Genomic DNA, 19,133 nt, shown 5'->3' on the forward strand with positions numbered 1-19,133 from the left:
CAGTGCTCTTAAAGTCTGATGGAGTGGAATTTGTAATAGGAAAAGTCATGAATGCCTATTTTAGTTACTTCCTCCCCTTGAAAGCTGAATTCTGGAAAGTATGTGCCTAGAAACATATTAAATGGTCTTTTAAAGCCTTAGACACCCTATCCTAGATATATATTATAAATGTAGTCACATAAAAACAAAGTCCTGTTCAGTGAACAGATAATGTGTGTGGCATTCCATAGTATCTCATTAGTGTTGTTAGTGGCAATTTCTATTTTGAGACAGGGTCTTGCTAAGTCACTAAATTGTCTGGGCTAGTTTCAAACTTGCAATCCTCCAGCCTCAGCCTCCCAAAACACTAAGATTTTAGGTGTGTCTACTGTTTGTAAGTAAGCCCAGGCTCAAGAACAAATGGACAAAGGTGACAGGGGTGACATTTGCACACATTCAGCACGTGGACTTTTCACACCAACGCCATTCTGGGGGCACTGCTGAGTGTCCCATCTTGCAGCAGCCAGGTTCAGCACTGAGTCTGATAACGCCATTCCCCATAATCACCTAGGTACATGGCAGCAGGTTGGTTGAATTGGACAATTTCATTATGATAGGGAAAGTGTTTCATTCTTGTTGGAATGAATAATTATTCTGAAGAGTGATATTCTTTTTCTTCCTGTGACACTTCAGCCAAAACCACCATGTATGAACTTATAACATACTTTATGCACCATCCTAGTACTGCAGCTATGTTGCTTTTGATCAGGAACCCATTTCACCACAAGGGAGCACTGGGCCTGTACTTGTTGCATTCACTGGTCTTGCCGTGTTCTCTACCATTATGAAGTAGCTGGCTTGATAGAATGATGGGAGGGACTATTGAAGACTCAGTTATGGCACCAGTTGCAACCTGGAGCAGGTCTCGAGAAAGCTGATTATTCTCTGAACCCTTGTCTAATGTGAGGTACTGTTTTTCCCACAAGCAGGGATGTGTGGGTCCAGGAACAAGGGTTGGAAATGGGAATTTCCACTCATTATTTGCAACAGTGACCTTATGCTCTGCTCATCTATGAGGTCTTGGTTCTAAGGGAAGAATCCTTCAGTAAGAGACACATAGTGACTTCATTGATCTGAAAGTTGATGCTACTGCCTGGCCATTTTGGATTCATCAAGACTGAATTAACAGGCAAATGAGGAGTGTATTGTGGTGACACGGGTGATTGGCCCTGACTGCCAAGGGGAAATTTGATTGCCACTTCAGAGGAGAAGTAAGGAAGATTGAGTCTGGAATACAGGAGATCTCTTAGAGCAGTGATGGCAAATATTTTAGAACTTTCAAAGATACAAATGGCCCACTGTGGCAAGGGCCGTAGGTTTGCCATCACTGACCAAACATGTCTCTGAGTATTGATATATCTGTGATTAAGGTGGCTGGATGTAATTCAAGTTGGTTGTAAGTCAAGAATACTTTTCTCTTAAGAAATAATGGAAATACCTATAATGCATTCCAGACTTCCCAAAGTATCCCTTAACTAACCTTTTCTTAATAAAACAGTATTTAATAATGTGTATAATTTACCAGAAATATCAGTAAGTGTCCTAATATATGAACCAAAACTTATAAGATGTGAAATTTTATCAAAAACAATTATATATTGTACTCACTATTCAAGTTGAAATCTTTGGCTTGCAGGAAGGAAGGATAAAGTGGAAGGTGTTATTGTTCGGAAGGAAAGTCCCCTTCTATAAGGACATCAGGAATATAGCTCTCTTGTGTCCTGTCTCTCCTTCAAAGAATCTGTAGCCTACTAAGGCCCGCTTCTGGCTCCCTGAGTCTCAGCATTTTCATAACTAAAAGCTGGTCTAAGATTGTCTTCTTTGTCTTTTCTTTAACATTACTCTATAGCATGACATGACACTGAATACAACAATTGGCTTTTTCTCTGTCTGGCTATGTATTCTCTATAAATGTTTGTAGCTCTGTCGATTTCTTCAGGATTTCCCTTATTTCAGAAGAACTCTGCTGCACTGATTGTTGATATTTCACCTCTTCACAAAGCCCCTCAGCTGCCATTCTCTGTAGCCCAGCCAGAAGTTGCCGAAACTCCTGTGTAGACAGCTCCTCTGAGCACTCCTCCACAGCCCCGCAACATCACCACTGTCTACCTGCAAGCCTATGGATTCTGCTACAGTAATTGAGGGCTCAACCACTGGGTCTGTTGAAGGCTCAGGCTCCTCTACACAGCTTTCAAAGTCCCTTTCCTGTATAATTTTAGGCTGCACTTTCTTCTAGAAAGTTCTCAGTATTCTTAGAAATACATTGGCCCAGAATTTCTCAGTTAACCCCACACAGGAAGGGATGCTGTAATGCTTTTTCCAGAACTCTTTAAGACTTAAATTTTATCTGAGACCATCTGGAAGCACTTCTGAAACAGTTCCTTGGCTATTGCTTCCTAAAGTTAGCTATGACCTGTTGATCTATAGACTACAGTTGTAGAATTGTATTAGATGAGAGGAACTCAATTTGAGAACTGTGGTACTTCTTTAACCAGTTCATCTTCCAGATCTCATGGGTGAGCAGGAACATTGTCCATGATGAGGAGATCCTGAATGGAAATACTTTGTCTTCTAGATCGTTCTTAACAGTAGGACAAAAGCCTCCCTTATCCACCCAAGGAAGAGAGCTGTTGTTACCTAGGCTTTATGTTAGATCTCCACATGACCTGTAGCCTATTCTTCATGACCATGTTTTATGAACAGTCGAGGGGTTCTCAGAGTGGTAAACTGAGAAAGGCTTTGTGTTGAGGTCCCTCCTTGCATTGGCACATAGTAGTAAGGTTAGCCCAGCCTTCACGGGCTTGTGGTCTGGCATTTTCTTCTTTTACTAGGTTAATGTATGCTCTTCTACCCATTTTCTTCTAGAAAAGGCTGGTTTCATCACAGTTGAAAAACTTGATGAGAAAAAAAGCCGTTTTTCAATGTCATCATTTCACAGTGGTGCATGTAATTTTCCACAGTCCTTTTATCAGCACTGGCTGCTTCACCATGCCTAGCTACACTGTGAAGCCTGGGTCTCAGTTTAAAATTGAAACCACCCCTTACTGGTATAAATGTTTCTCTGTTATCATTCCTTAACGGATTATTCTTTAAAAGATCTGCATTTATAGCCCTGGATTTTTCACAAATTATACTCAGACTATTACCAACCATGTGCCTTTCATCTATCCTCACTCATAGTGGCCTTTCTACCTCATTTTACACCATTCATTATCACAACTTACTCATTTCAATAATACATTTAGCAATACTAGCTTCGTTATACAAATCTTTTCTCTGTAACATTGTTGAACAGGTGGCGCTCAACATGTATGTATTACCACAATTGGTCACATGAATACTTCTTATATTTATCCGCAATGTTCTTCTTTTCTATTGTAATTGATTTCATTCCTTTCCTCCCTTAGCTTCTTTTCTAGCTTTTTGGGACCATTTTGATAGTGGTAATCATAACAACTATATAAAGCACTGACTAAAATCACATCCACAAACACACACATCTGAGCTCAGAGTGATGCTTATATAGTCTTAGCTGCCAACATTCAGGTCATAACTCATCAGTTGTAAGTTACACCTGAAATTCTTCTCATAACCCCAGTTGTTTATATACTAGGCTGGCCCTAACTTAGGAGTCCACCAGATCTCTGTATCTTACCTGTCTTATCTCTTTAGCAAGTAACATAAGCCACATTGACATTGCATGGTACTATTTAAGTATTAACTTTCCCTCTAAGTATTTATTTTTCTAATAGCAAGAAAAATAAGAGACATCAACCAAGAAATTTATATTCTGTTTTTGGGGGAGGGTTACTGTAATTTTTGTTGTGTGCAGGATAGTTGTATCATGTTAGGTGGAATTATATCTTGTTACTGTATATTACTTTAGGTTACATATGATTAAAGAGGAATTGTGGTGGTTATTTTTTCTGTCATTATGATGAGGCTGTGGTGCCTAAATCTTTGGTCAAATGTTATTCTGGATGATTCTGGAAAGAGTATTTGGATAAAGTTTTTTAAAATTTTGATGGACTTTTGAGTAAAGCAGGTTAACCTTCATCATGTGGGTGGACCTCACCCAGTGTTCCTCAGTGGGATGAAGGTGTGTTTCCTCAAAGCCAAAAGAAATGCTAGCAACAAATAGCCTGTGCACCTGAACTGCAGCTTGAGCATTTCCTGGTTCTCCCTCTCATTGAGCTACTCTGTAGATTTTAGACTTGTGAAACCTCCACAATTTCATGAGACAATGTTTCACAGTGAAAACCTCTGCCTCTCTGCCTCTCTGGCTCCCCTGCCTTGGAATATAAACAACACACAAATGCACACAATCGTTTGCTTCATTATTCAATGATAATCCAATGTCATCTCTTTTAAAAGTGTTTGATTCTAAGAAAATTATTAGGACATACATTGGCCTACCAGTGATTCAGTTGGAGTCCTGCTCTCACTGGGCTAGAAGATCAATTATTATTTTACTGTAATGTGACTCAATTTATAAATCATCAAAAGGAAGAAGAAAACATCATGATTTACACTTGACTGTGGCTCTCTTGATCCCATTTACAGTCTTTGCAAGAATTGACTCGTATCTTAGATATACAGTAATACCTTATATTGTAAAATGCCTAATTACCTCCTCATTACTCCCATTATCACCTCATTGTTGGAACTCCAGTGAACAAATTTTAGAAATTACAGCCTGCTCAGTACAGTGTGTAATGTCACTTGCCCACACTTTAAAAAATAATTTAGTATACTAAGCAGTGGCACACACCTGCAATCCCAGGTACTCAGGACAGGAGGTAGGAGCCTGGCTTGGGCAGTTAAGCAATTTAGCAAGACCTCCTCTCAAAAATAAGGTAAAAGAAAATTGGGAGTGTCATTCTTTGTGAAGGTCCTGGATTTAATCTTCAGTACCAGGTTGGGAGTGTGGATTTGAAATGTTTTAAACCAAGGAAATTTGTTTCGCAAATTTCTTCACATTTCTAGAATACATAGAAAAGAGAGGAGACATCCTGTCACTAATTTCTAAGAACTTCTTTTAAATTCTATATTATTAAATTACATTTTTATCATTATGAAAAGGTAATATAGAACAAAACTCTTCACTTTTAATCCCACTATAGTATTATACACCTACTTTCATTTATTTCATTCTATTGGTGGAATACCAAGGGTTTGTCATGGACATTATGTTTATACAAGCTTGTGTTCTTTTTTCATTGAGTACAATTGTGTGAATAATTCTCCTTCATTGATTTAACATAGTTATTGAAAGGATTTCTGTGTCTAACTTTAATAAAGGATAGAAAGTTTGACTGACTGAGTTTTAAAAAATGGCTCTTTTTTAAAAACTAGCCCATTGCCAGCCAAAACTGTTTGTGTCTATGGAGTTTCTTTCAATCCATAGCATTCTTGGAATCTTCAACGAGGCAACTGAACCATTAGTTAATGGGATTCACTGGATCATCCGGCTCACTCATTAAAATATTACTAAGAAATTTGGGTAAATATGTCGCCCTCAAGTGTTTAAGTCCTAATTTTGAATTTTCCACAAGAACCAACTGAAGGAAATTAAAGTTTCCAGGTACTGAAATCTCCAACAAATATATAACTTGATTCACTATAATGAATCACTGTTCTAACATATGTTTTCTGGAAAGGAGAATAGCCTCATTTTATTACCAAGGAGAAAATAAACACTACTTGTCTCTACTCCTGACTGTGAAAACTGGTGATCTTTAGGAGAAAAAAAATACTCCATAATAAAGTGAAAACTCTCAGCTGACGTACAATAATTCATCACTGAAAAACAATCCTCTTTAAAGACTCTAAAGTACAAAAGGTGTGTTCACTGCTATTGCTAGTGCCTGCGTGGTGCCTGGCTATATGTAGTAGTCATTCTATAAAAACAGACTGATTCTTTTTTTTTTCCTTTCTTTTTTGAACACAGCAAGATTTTATTGTCTTCACAATAAAACAAAGCATGAAAATTTAAAACTGGATCCCTTGGCCCTTTCTTATCTCCTCCCAGTTCAAAATGCTTGCATCTCTTAATAGCCAGCATTCTTTTTGATCTACAATTGGGCTCCACACACTCAAGCCTCAGAACAATCTTCTGTGTAGTTTTGGCCTTCTTCCAGAAACTTGGCTTAGTCTGTCCACCATGGCCACTCTGTTTCCTGTCACAACTCTGCTTTCCCTGGGAATATAGAGAATCCTTGCCTTTCTTGTACTGTGTCACTTTGTGGGGTTGATGCTTGCCACACTTCTTACAGAAAGTTCTTTGGGTTTGGGGAATGTTCACCATGCTTGCAGGCATGCTACCAGGAAGGAAGATTGATTCTTGTCAGCCTCTTTTTCCTTCAAGCATCAGATAGTCTGCGTTATTCAGGAAGAGTGGGAGGTTAATGCTCTGACACAGGCTTCTCACAAGCCATACTGTGAGCATGAGACATAGAAAGCATCTTCTCTGGGAAACTATGAAGGGCAGACTACAACCGAGGATGTGCTGAGCGTACTTCTCCTCCTGTCATTGGGGCTCTTCCACTTTTTTGGGTTTTTTTGGTTTTTTTTTTTATTTGCTGAACCAGGGATTGAACTCAGACCCTTGCGCTTGCCAGGGAAGCGCTTATTCTACTGAGCCATCTCCCCAGCCCCTCCTCCACTATTGAGTGTAAAATGATTTCAATTTTTAGAAACGGATTAAAGTAATAGTTAAAAATTCCTGGACCTTGCAGAGATGAAGCACATTGAAGTTGGGTTTTGAAGAGTATGACATTGGCATTTCTGGGGCCAGCAATCAATCCATATCCTGAGATTGCAAATCAGAAGTAGAAGAAAAGAATTCTCTTCAGCATCTTACATAATCAGTTAAACTGTTTAGAATCATGACCCTAGCCACTCTGTCAAAAACCCATGACAACTGGACCAGGTTAGGTCTTGTTTTCTTGTCAAAGCATCAAGTGTACTCAAGGCATGGTTTTTGTTGTGCTTGAGAAGTATGTGGACTCCAGACAGAGTAGGTAAGTTCCATTATTTGGGAACACACGGCACATACCTTTATTTCACAAGACACAAGTTCATTTGGAAGGAAGGGAGAGAGGGAAATGAAGAGGCAAAGAAGGAGAAGAGATGGGTTCACTAAACATCTTACTTTTTGTCTAAATTTATAAACTGTATATTACAAAACTGTATTGAGGACAAAAATACCTTAATGGTGTGTTTGCGTTTCTTTTCTTTCTTTCTTTTCTTTCTTTCTTTCTTTCTTTCTTTCTTTCTTTCTTTCTTTCTTTCTTTTTTTTTTTTTGGCAGAACCGGGGATTGAACTCAGGCCCTTGCACTTGCCAGGCAGGTGCTTATTCTACTGAGCCATCTCCATGGCCCTTGCATTTCTTAAAAAAAAAAAAAGCATGATATTTGAAGACACGCACCTGACATCTTCAGAACAAGTGAAGTTCTGAAGTCAGGTCTCCACCTGTATTTTCCCGCTAACCATATCTAAGTATACCTAGTATCATATTAAACAAGTATGGTACCTGAACATGCTTATTTGTATAAGAACAGGTAAGATTTAGCATCAAGAAGAGTTGAGTTTGGTGAAGATACCTTATGTGGTTCTTATGAATGATTGATTTATAAATTGTCTCTTCTTAATTCCAAAAGGAGGTAACGAATAAGGCAGCACTTTTAAAATAAATGCTGAAAGGAAAAACTAGAAACATTAAGAGCAAAAGTAAAATTCAGTGACAGTATTATTAGCCAATATTTGAGTGCATTCTATAGGCGACTTAGAGATTTAAGGGTTTCATGTGTTTTAGTTTCATCCCCTCCACAGCCCTTTAAGCAGATGCTGCTGTGATCCCCACTTTATAAGGAAAGAGAAGTCTGGTCACATTAGTTGTATGAAGTTTCACAGCTCCAAGTATCAGGAATAGGATTGGGTCTTGCTTAGAATTTCTATGCTAATCCCAGGCACTATGTTGCATTCAACCTTGTCAAGTGATATTGACATCACTTTGCTTTGAGGCAGGCAAAGCAAGGATAATACAGTACTTTGCCAAATGCTAAATTCTTGAGAAGTTATTGTGGACTATGTATGAGAAGTATCATGCTACATGAGCTTAAAAGTCATTCATAACTCTTTGCACATTATAAATGGGTTTTCCAAAATAATAATTCTTACATCAGTTCTCAGTAAAAGGAGCTTATACAGTAGTGAGCATACATAAAGTGATTTGAAATTCAGATTTCCCACCGTGAATGGTACTGATGCTTGGTTTGATTTCTGTCATTCACTGACAATCTGTGAAGCCTTTCTTGGTGTTGCCTGCCTCTGCTCTGGAGTGAAAGCAGGGACCTATGTTCCTCATTCAGTGGCTCACCTTCAGAATTTAGCTTAGAATTCTGCATAGTAAAGACTCAATGTTATTTGTTGAATAAACTGATGAGTGAATGAATCCCACTAAATCAAAGTTCTACCCCAGACAACAGCCACAAGATCCTCAAAATACAAATAACAGCCATGAAAAGCCACTGAGAGTAAAGAAGGTATCAGCAGAAGAGTCTGGGCCAGCATCAGGAGGGGGATATTGACTTTTTCAACCTGTTTTCTCTTCTTCACAAGCTTTGATGTCAGGGTCTGTCCCCAGAGTTGATGACAGAGTGTTCTATGGGCTTCTCTCCAGGGAGCATGGAGAACTTTCTACCACTGACAGAGTTAGTGAACAGATAGCAAATCTTCTCCTGCACCCTGCCTGCATGGTTCTGTTCAAGGCACTCTGCTGCTGCTTTGAATCAAATCTCTGACTGAACTTGAAGATAAGACGCTTTGTGTTGCATTCTTACACCATGAAGTGCTTTCTCTGGGCAGCAACGGAACGCCCATACTGCATGTGGCATCCGTCCATTGCTTTGACAACTCCCTGAAACAGAGGCCTTACGTGGACTGAGCCCCAGATTGCACTTGGTGCTGTTTTGGGCCTCACCACAGCACTTGGCCTGGCCTCCCTTGTTTACATTCTTTGGCTTGTGTTTCAAGCCAGGAGTGATACACAAAAGAGAAGTTAGCACCCCGCCCACAAAAGCGAAGGAAGAGAATAACACATGCAGTCAGAAATGGCTGGAAAGGACAGGAACAGTCATCCTCCATGAAGTGCAGTGCTACACTGCAGTTTTCTCTAAGGTTGCAGTGAAGCACTACTTGCATCTTAACGGCTTAAAACGTGAAGCTCTTCTCAGCTTTGGCTTCCCAGGTGGTGGGGTCATCCTCATGCTTCCCACTTCATTGTCAGCTGGGGTCTCACAACCTACACACCCCATTGCAAACCTTCAGGTCCTGCTCCATATCCCTTGTCTGTGTGCCCATCGTCTTATCACTTGCTACTTTGTGTTCATTGATCTCTTTGTGTGTCCATCTCTTCCCTGGATGGAATCAGTTCCTGGACAGCAGGAGCCATGCTGTGCCCAACTCTGTTTCAGGGGTGCTTGCATAAGCACTAGGGCATGGAGTGAGCTCTGTAGGTATTGATCCGAAAGAATCATGTTATCCTCACACCTCGTGCAGTCCAACCTCTTTTTCCTGCCTTCCAAGCTTGGGGAAGTGTGAGAGAGAAACATTTTGAGTGACATCGCTTTTTAAAACTTTTGAGACTACAACCTCTTGTAATTTCTCTTCCTTGGTAGGAACCTCTTGCCAGAGCCATAAATTACAGGAAAAGGAGGAATCATGTCAATGATCGCAGCTTTCTATGGCGGCAAGTCCATTCTCATCACAGGCGCCACCGGCTTCCTGGGCAAAGTGCTGATGGAGAAGCTGTTTCGCACCAGCCCAGATCTGAAAATCATTTATATCCTGGTGCGGCCCAAGGCTGGCCAGACACTCCAGCAGAGGGTTTTCCAGATCCTCAACAGTAAGGTACGTCTTGGGGGTCAGCACGTGTGCAGGCAGTGCCACAGGCAAAGCTGCTCCCTGCTTCTTCCCTTAAAGCCAAAGGCTGGAATATCTGTACAGATAGAGAAGAGAGCCCAGTGCAATTGCTTATGGAAACAAGAGAGCACTTCTTTCCAAGGGCACAGGAGAAATCATGTTGTTCTAAGATTACTAATAATCAAAATACTTAATCTCCAAATGTGGAAACTCCTGGTTTAAAATCTTTTGCAAGTTTATCTGGATTCTTCCTTAATTGTTTTGCTGAATTCAAGGTGGTAGGGCTGGGGAGATAGCTCAGTGGCACATTGCCTGACTGCAAGCATGAAGTCCTGAGTTTGATTCCTGGTACAAAAAAAAAAAAAAAAACAAGGTAGTTTCCCTCCAGAATTTTGAATAGTCTCCTATTATATCAGATTCTGTGACATGGGACAGATATAACAGTAAGTAAGCATGCTGTAATAGTTCCAGGTGCCCAAGCCCTGCATAGTTTGGCTCTTAAGTGTATGGAAGTTTGATATTTCTATTGTCCAGTAAGTCCTGAGGTAAAGACATTGAAAATGAAATATTCTATTTCTATGAAGTTGCATTTGGGAATCAAATCCTTTTACCCCTCCATAAATAGGCATATCCTCTCATGTATAAATTACCAAGAAGTATAGCCTCTGGTCTCAAGAAGTCCAGGTCCAGATTCTGGCCTGCTGATTAGCTATCACTTTACCTCTAATGCTGCATATTTGTCATGTTTAGGATAGAAATGATGACAGTTACCTCCTACAGGAAGTGAATGAGAAAATGTACAGATCTGGCTCCTCAGTATCCTTTGGAGTGCACAGATCATCTAGACTATGCAAAAGGAAGATTTAAAGGAGTATTTTTTTATACAAAGTTACTCCAGTGTGTAACCACTCCACACTGACATCTTGAAGATACATGTGACTTTACTCCTATAGCACAGCGCATTGTAGAAGATCAAACTCCCCTCTGGCACCAGGATAGGATTTTGATAGCAGCCACCACTGAGGGCCCTGGAAAGTCCTCCTCTTATCTCGTGGAATTACTCAGCTGTGCAACAAATGAAAACAGTGAACATTTGACAGCCACAGAGTCTACAGCAGACACTACTGCAAGCATTTTTCATGCCATACGTCCTTTATCTCTGCAACAACCTGTGAAGTAAGAACCACTCAGAGCCTTCTTGTATAGATGGAGAAACTGAGAGCACAGTGCTAACTTACCAGAGATTAAAGGCCATGGCAGAGTCAGACCTCAAAGCTCCCTCCAGCTCCAGGTTCACACAGATGCTCCTACCCCACATCACTCTCATGATAACTAATGGTTCTTCAGAGTAAAACCAGAGGCTGACAGGACTTCCACCCACAGCTAGAACAGCACCTGGGTCCCTATTCAGACAGCCTTGCTTTGCTGTGTATTCCCAGGGACTTCACTTTCATTACCCAGAAAACACACCTCTGTCTAGCGCTGTCCTTCCCACTGCAGAGTTCTCCAGAAGTAGTGTGTGGTTTGGGGCAGCACAGGCCTTGCCTCCTGCTCCTTTGGATGCTCTGCACTTGATAAGCTAACAACATTACCCATGCTATGGAAATCTTGATTAGACTGTGTACAGCATCTGCAAAACAGCCACACCCACCACCCAACCTTATTGTCAGTTGATGGTTTTTATAGACAGTGGTTCTCAAAGCATGGACCCAAGACTGGCAGCATCACATCACTTGCCTATCATTTTCAGGTAACAGAATCAGAGCTTTAAAGTCAGAGTGCCTGGGGCTTGAATTGAAGCCCTGCTGATGAACCTTGTGACAATGGGCAAGGCATATACTGCACTGATCCTTGGCTTATTTTCCTCTGAAATGTGGTGCCAGTGCATTAAAGAGTGAGAGTCTCCCTTCTCCTGGCTTCCAATAATCCAGTCTGATATGTAGGGTATGGCCTTATCCACTCTCCCCTATGGTGACACATTTCACTATTACGCCATTTCATTTGTATAGACTTTCTTCTCTACAATTTTGTTCCACAAAGAAAAAGAATCTGCTGCACATAGTATACCTGAAATCTTATTCTTAGTGATAAACCACCATGTCTACCCAGCTACTTTGAAGAAAACAAGAACAGGGTCTATTCCCTGACTATTAAAAAAGCAAGATGTTGGGTATACAAGCACCTGCTTTCTTAGCACTGCATGGGATCAGATAGCTGTAAAGAGACTTTTTGCAGAAAATATTAGCTACTTGCTCTCAGTTCTGGGAATACCAAGACTGAAGAGCTTCCACTGCATAGTTCTAAATGCTGCAGTGTGAAGGGGCTGCTTCTTCCTGGAAATAGATGAAGTAAGGCGCTTCCGGACAGGAGCAACTAGTCATCTGACAGTTGAGCGATTATTCACCTGGAAATTGAAAATTTGAAATAAATACAGATAAAATAGGATAACGCTATTTAAATTATATGGATGGTCTACTTTTCAAAAGTGAAAAAAGATATGGATTATTATATTACTTTGCAGATTAAAACATTGTTAGAGTCAAAATTGTACTATCTTCAGCTATGTCCACTTCATTTTGGTGTCTACAATCATTTAGAGGACACATTTCTTTGAAATTAGCTTCTCCACTTGTTTCTACATCTCTGCTATGCAATGTAGTAACTATTAACCCCATGTGTCTATTTAAATTTAAACTCATTTCAAATAAATGGAGTTTAAAATTCAGTTCCTCTTTCACACTAGCCATAGTTCAAGAGCCCAGCAGCCATTAAAGGCCAATGGTTCTTATAGTAAGCAGAGAAAGGGTGGAATATTTCTATTTCCACAGCAAGTTCTGTGATTAAGTGCTTTTTAAAAAATAATTTTATTGAGAAAGAAATATCAATGAGACAGTTTCACAACCAATTACTGGCACATTTACAGTAATTAATACATTGCTTATTGTTGTCTTAGTGGTTATTCACTATACAAGATGCAGACATGATATCCTGTCAAAAACACTATTATAACAAACCTCTCTATTCATTGAATTAAGAGAATAGAGCTGTATATCTATCCTAGCTATTTTGAGTATACAGATACAAAAGGGTCGTTCATTTCTATCCCACTTTTATGGTTAGTTTTGTCAGAGAAGGGCATTCCATTGTCATTTAAATATTGTAGGTGCTTGAATTCAGCAGAATCTCCCAATAGAGTCCAGTAGTCCATAATAGTAGTGGGTTTTCTGTAAGACTGGCATTATCCAAAGTTGTTGACTTGAGCTTTTTACAGCTCAGCATATTAATGTGGCTTTGCTTTTTATATTTCGTTTTCATACTTTTCTGATGAATGGTTAAGACCAACATAAAGCAAGACCTATATAACAAGAAATGTAACTTTTGGATCTGACAAGTTCAGTCAAATCCCCTCAGGATTTAACTTGAAACCCTATAACGCAGTTTGTAGATCCTTTGTCAGTGTCAGCAATGTGGATGAGTCATGGCCATTGCTTTACCAATTTGCTCTCTGTGAAAGCCTAAGAGAATGTTTTCTCTCCATGTGCCTCATGTTAGACACACTGTACATCATCGATCACATAACTCTGTGGCCCCATAATCTCCTTGATCAGAAAATTTGGGACACAACTGAGTTACAAAATATCACAGTATAAGTTCTCCTATGTCCTGAGTCCTCACAAACCTTGAAAGGCTAGGGCCAAAATGTAGGTTGTCCTTGCAGCCTTTCTTTTTCTCTGATTTTTAGTCTGCAAATTTAGGTTATTAACCCTCAAAAAAAGGAGATTATTTTTACCTTATTACATAGGCAGTTGGGTTTAACCTAACTGTCTGAATATCAAACATCTTAGGCATAACATGGAACAGGTATTTTCCATCAAGTATTGACACATTAAACTTTAAGACCTGCAGAATATGAAGACAAAAATTTAAAAAATAAAAAATATTTGAAAAATATGAATAAACAATTACATAATTTTACACAGAAATTAAGAAATCTAACCATATACAGCATTGTAGCAGGACTGTCCTGTGACATTTTCTTTCCTGTCTCTTGTTTTCATTTATTGCCCTTTTTTTTTTCTAAACAAACATTTACTTGAGAGACAGTATGGCAGTAATTGGTATGTCATGACAAGCAGTACATATTTAGAAGACTGGAATGGCAGGCATTCTGAGCATGACCCTACCATTACACATTGCTATCTTCAGTACAGTTGCTTAGTTCACAGCTATCAGCATATATAGTTAGTCAGAGAGAGAATCCAACCAATTAAATGCTACTTTCAAAAACATGCTGCAGTTTCTCAGGATCTTTGCCTTACCCATCTTGTGCGTATAAATGTATGGCTTTGCTCCTGTCATGTTTCCTAGCTTTTCTCTTTGCCCTCTCTTCATTGTCTACTCCTCAAGTTCTCACTTTCCTTTTAATTGTATTTTACCTTTCTATTTGGATTTCTTCTTTTGAGTTCTTATACTAGGGAGACTATATGATATTTACACATGTGAGTCTAGTTTATTTCACTGATGAGTATATCTTCAAGTGGCATCCACTTAAACATGAAGGCTTCAAGTTTATCATTCTTTGTAGCTGAGTAATACTCCATTGTATAAAAATAACACATCTTTTTCAACCATTCCTCAGGTTATGGTCATCTTGGTTGTTTCCAAGGTTTGCTATCACAAATTGTGCTGCTATAAACATAAGTACACATATATCACCATGATATGGTGTTCTCAGTTCCTCTGGCTAAATTCCCAGTAAGGGGACAGCTGGTTTGAATGGCATTTGCAATCCTAGTTTTTTAAGGTGTCTCCACACTGATTTCCATAAAGGTTGTACCACTCTACATTCCCACCAGCAGTTTAGAAGGGTTCCTTTTTCCGACCAGCCTCTCCAACATTCATTGTTGGTTGATTTTTTTATGATAGCCATTCTTTGTGGGGTGAGATGGTATCTCAGTGTTGTTTTAATTTGCATTTCATGGATGGCTAGTGATGTGGAGCATTTTTTCATATATTTATTCACTTCTTTAATTTCGTCCTCTGAGAAGTGTGTATTTATCTCAGATGCCCATTTCTGGACTGGGTCTTTAAATTTTGGGGCCCTAATGTTTTTTAGTTCTCTATAAATTCTAGAGAGCAGACCTTTGTCTGAGTACTTATTTGTCAAGATTTTTTCTAAATTTGTGGGTGTCCTGTCACTTTGTTGGTAATTTCTTTTGATATGCAAAAACTTCTCAATAAGAGGAGGTCCCAGTTGTTAATTCTTTCAAGTGTTTCCCGTGCAATTTGATTTCTGTTCATAAACTCTTTGCCTACCCCTATGTCTTCAAGAGTTCCTCATACTTTCTATTCCAGGACATTTTGTGTTTCTGTTTTAATATTTAGATCTTTAATCTATTTTGACTTTAGTTTAGCGCATGTTGATAGACCTGGGTCAAGTTTTATGTTTTGGCATGTAGAGAGCCAGTTTTTCCAGCACTATTTGATTAAGAGGCTATCTTTCTTCCAGTAAGCATGTTTGGCCCCTTTGTTAAAGATCAGGTGGCTGAGTGCGTTAGTAGAGGCCTCTGCCTGTTCTAATCCATTCCACTGATCCCCAGGTCTATTTTGTTGCCAGCATCAGGCTGATTTCATCACAATAGTTTTGTACTATAATTTCAAATCAGGAATTGTAATGCCTCCTGCCTTATCTTTGTTGCCCTGGATTGCCTTTGCCATTCTAGGTCCTTTCTGCTTCCAAATAAATTTTATGAATGTTTTTTCTAGGTCTGTGAGATATGTTGGTGGTAGTTTGATAGGGATTGTATTAAATCTGCAAAGCAATTTTGGGAGTATGGCCATCTTCACAATGTTGATTCTTCCTATGTAGGAACAGGGAATATCTTTCCATTTTCTGAAATCCTCTACAATCTCTTTTTTCAGAATACTGTAATTTTCCTTGAAAAGATCTTTAACTTCTCTAGTTAGATGTATTCCAAGGTATTTCATTTTCTTTGGTGCTACTGTAAAAGATATTGTTTCTCTAATTTCCCTCAGTGTGTTTTTTATCTGTGTAGAGGAATGCTATTGACTTTTGAGTATTGACCTTGTATCCTGCTATGCTACTGAATTTATGTATCAATTCTAGTAGCTTCTTTGTGAAGTTTTTTGTGTCTTCCAAGTAAAGTATCATGTCATCTGCAAATAATGATAACTTAACTTCTTTACCCATTCTTATTTCTTTTATTTCTCCCTCTTGTCTAATAGCTCTAGTTAATGATTCTAAAACTATATTGAATAGGAGAGGTGATAGAGGACATCCTTGTCTTGTACCATATCTGAGAGTAAAAGATTTCAGTTTTTCCTCATTTAGAATTATGTTAGCTGTTGGGTTGTCATAGATGGCTATTATCAGATTAAAGTAGAGGCCTTCTTTTCCTATTTTCTGTAGAATTTTGAACATTAATGTGTGTTGGACTTTGTCAAAGGCCTTTTCTGCATCAATGGAGATGATCATGTGGTTTTTAGATTTTGCTGTGTTGATGTAGTGTATTACATTTATAAACTGGCATATATTTAACCATCCTTGCATAGCTGGGATGAATCCTACCTGGTAATGGTTTGTAATCTTCTTGATGATTTGCTGTATTCTATTTCCTAGGATGATTAAGTATCTTGTGCAGTAGACTATATTGTGACCCAGACATCCATTCTGCTGATTTCTGTTAATCCCACAGACCCTTACTCAAGTTTGTAGTGTGTGCTAGGTGTCTGAAAGGCACCAAGAATGTGAGGACAAAACTGACACAGCCAAGAATAGTCCCAGAGCCTGACTTGTGGAATGCATGATTGAGTCAACATGAGTTCTCCAGGGAGAGGAGAGCAAAGTGTGTGCTAAAAAGAAAGAGTCCCCTCACCCAGGCCTTGGCTGTGAGCAGGTGGGTGTTGAGGAAATTCTGAGCAATTTGGGGGTGAAGTTGCTCCAGTGCAGGAGAACAAGGCTAGAAAAGTATACTGAGGCCAGGTCCTGAAAGACTTCACCTGACTGTGTGATGTTACTTTCAGTTGAAATCAATACTGAACTTGCATTGATTAAATGCAAGATTGGATGATGGTGAGGAGCTCTGGTGCCGGGGTCTGTGCATCTGTCAGTCCTGCAGCTCTGTTCTGGCTCTTTTTCCCTAGGACTGAGCTGTGGCCAAGGTGCCAAGCTTCACATACATGTGTGACAGTCTGGGATCAGTCAGCTTGGCAGTCTTCTAAAACACGTGAGACTTTTCTAGAATGCTTCAGTCAGTCAGTGTGCCTCACACTTCATTAGCTTGGAGAATTCCAGTCTGAGGCTGAGGTGGGTCACCTACTGATTTGCTCAGAAACCTTAGACCCAGACAATCACTGTGCAGAGCTAAGAGTGCATGGAGATCAATGCACCCCTCCCATTTCCTGTGGTGCCCTGGTGCCTGGACAAGGCTGATCGCCCATTGACAAATCAAAGAGAGGCAGGAGCAGATGTTAAGAAGGAGGCATCTTTTTTTTTTTTCTTTTCAAAGTTTTAATTGATAAACATATAGCAATGAGACAGTTTCAAATCAAATCGAAAGTACAGTTTCAACAAATAATACACTGCATATATAAGAAGGAGGCATCTTGATCACAGTTTGTTTCTCAGGTGGCACAGGCCTGAGTGAGAGTCCACTGCCCACCTCTGCACAGTACGGCTGCAATACCAAGCCACATGGCTCTGCTGTTTCCACACAAAAACAGCAACACCAATCATCGTTTGCACTTCAGTGAAGTATAAGTGGACTAGGACAGAAACAGCTTCTACAGTACTGCCTGGACAGTAGCAAGGACTGGCAGAGTAGGTTGTCATGTTCTTATGCACAAATAGGAGGGCTTTGAGCTTTACTTCTCTAGCAGAGGACTCCAGTTATGGTGGGGGTGGGTATTTTTCTTTCTAATTTTTTTGGCTTCTGACGATGAGATTATTTCTTCCCATTTAAGTGATAATACAGGGTAGAAGTGAGGCTAATGATGGGGAGAACAGTGTGAGAGCTGCACTGTGTGTCACTGGTTAAGGGCTCTGCTGTTGTGTTCAAAATTGTTTGGTCCACAGTGATGGGAACATTTACCATCTAATACTTGGTGGGAGTATGCCAACTGCTGGAGTAAACAGCAGAAAAACGCCTGATAAAGCACACCTAATCTTGTTAAATAATATATTTTTATAAAATGATCTTAATGTATAGTACAGCTAGGAGAAAAGTAAGAAAATTCCTGGAAGTTCAGAAATGAAAGGAGATAGAAAAAGCGACAGAGACAGAGATCAAGTGGATGGATAAGTACTTATTGGGAGCCAAGCATGTACCAGGCTGTGTGACAAGGAAATTCAGGAATAAAGCAACGAATAGTAAAACAGACTTGGAGGAGTCCTTGTAAATCTTAGTCCTGCAAAGTAGACATATTTTATTTTAAAAAATGTATCTTAAGTATTTTGAAAAGTACTGTGCAGGAAAAGGACAAGTTGCTTTGAGAGAGAATAGTAAGTGGTGGACCTGGCTGCTAAGTCGCACTTCTGGAAGAGGACCCAGGGATGGGTCTGTGCAAGCTCAGAAGCGTCTCCAGTGCAAGCTCAGAAGCATCTCCAGTGTTCTAGAAAATGCAAGACACCTGTGACTTTAGTACATTAAGCATGAGGGACATTCAGAAATGTACTCTCATTTATTAACAATTTAGGAGACTAGGTGAGAGAGGCGATGGTGAGCCTTTTAGAGACAAGAGCCCAAACTGCAACCCCAAACCCACTGATCTGCCACAAAGTGCCAGCACTGCAGTTAAACCTGAGTGGTGAGGTATTAGTTTAGAAAGCAACTCAAACATTAACACCTTTTTCTTAAAAGAAAATAAATGACATGTATGCCATAGGTTCTCCTCCAGTGGATTAGAGGAAAGCTAAACCATATTGGAATATTTCATTTTAAATAAAATATTCCAAGAATTTTAAAACATATCATTATCTTTTTAGGTAGCAGCCTAGGCTGTACTTCTTGAGCCTTTGTCTGACTACATGACTCAAAAATTCAGTATAAATTGTGCCTTTGCTACAAAATCAGAGATGAGGAGAGACTTATACAGAAATTTTTGGGTCCAGGGAGATGGTTCAGTAGAATAAGTGCTTCCCTGGCAAGCA

General features: G+C 39.5%; 2 protein-coding genes across 2 annotated transcripts in view; one reads left to right on the forward strand and one right to left on the reverse strand.

The window, feature by feature from the left end:
• Positions 1–19,133, forward strand: part of Far2 (fatty acyl-CoA reductase 2) — a 182,235-nt gene that overhangs the window by 124,289 nt on the left and 38,813 nt on the right. Inside the window, exon 2 of the mRNA XM_004623738.2 lies at positions 9,721–9,952. Coding sequence (XP_004623795.1) covers positions 9,764–9,952 — 189 coding nt within the window. The 5' untranslated portion in view covers positions 9,721–9,763. The remainder of the gene's footprint in view (positions 1–9,720; positions 9,953–19,133) is intronic.
• Positions 758–6,346, reverse strand: LOC111817311 (60S ribosomal protein L36a-like). The gene is made up of 2 exons (XM_023717746.1): positions 6,038–6,346; positions 758–949 (listed from the first exon to the last, which is right to left on the reverse strand). The coding sequence occupies exons 1-2, from the start codon at positions 6,344–6,346 to the stop codon at positions 758–760; spliced, it is 501 nt and encodes a 166-aa protein (XP_023573514.1).

This window comes from Octodon degus, unplaced genomic scaffold (genome assembly GCF_000260255.1).
Source record: "Octodon degus isolate 3935 unplaced genomic scaffold, OctDeg1.0 scaffold00004, whole genome shotgun sequence".
NCBI classification, from domain to species: domain Eukaryota; kingdom Metazoa; phylum Chordata; class Mammalia; order Rodentia; family Octodontidae; genus Octodon; species Octodon degus.

Excerpts from the sequence above, each read along its gene's own strand:
- LOC111817311 (XM_023717746.1), bottom strand. The coding sequence starts at position 6,346 with ATGGTGAACATTCCCCAAACCCAAAGAACTTTCTGTAAGAAGTGTGGC. Across the intron at positions 950-6,037 it reads AGAAAGGGCCAAGGGATCCA|TACCTCACATTAGACAAGGG; the intron begins GTTTTAAATTTT and ends TGGGAAAAACAG.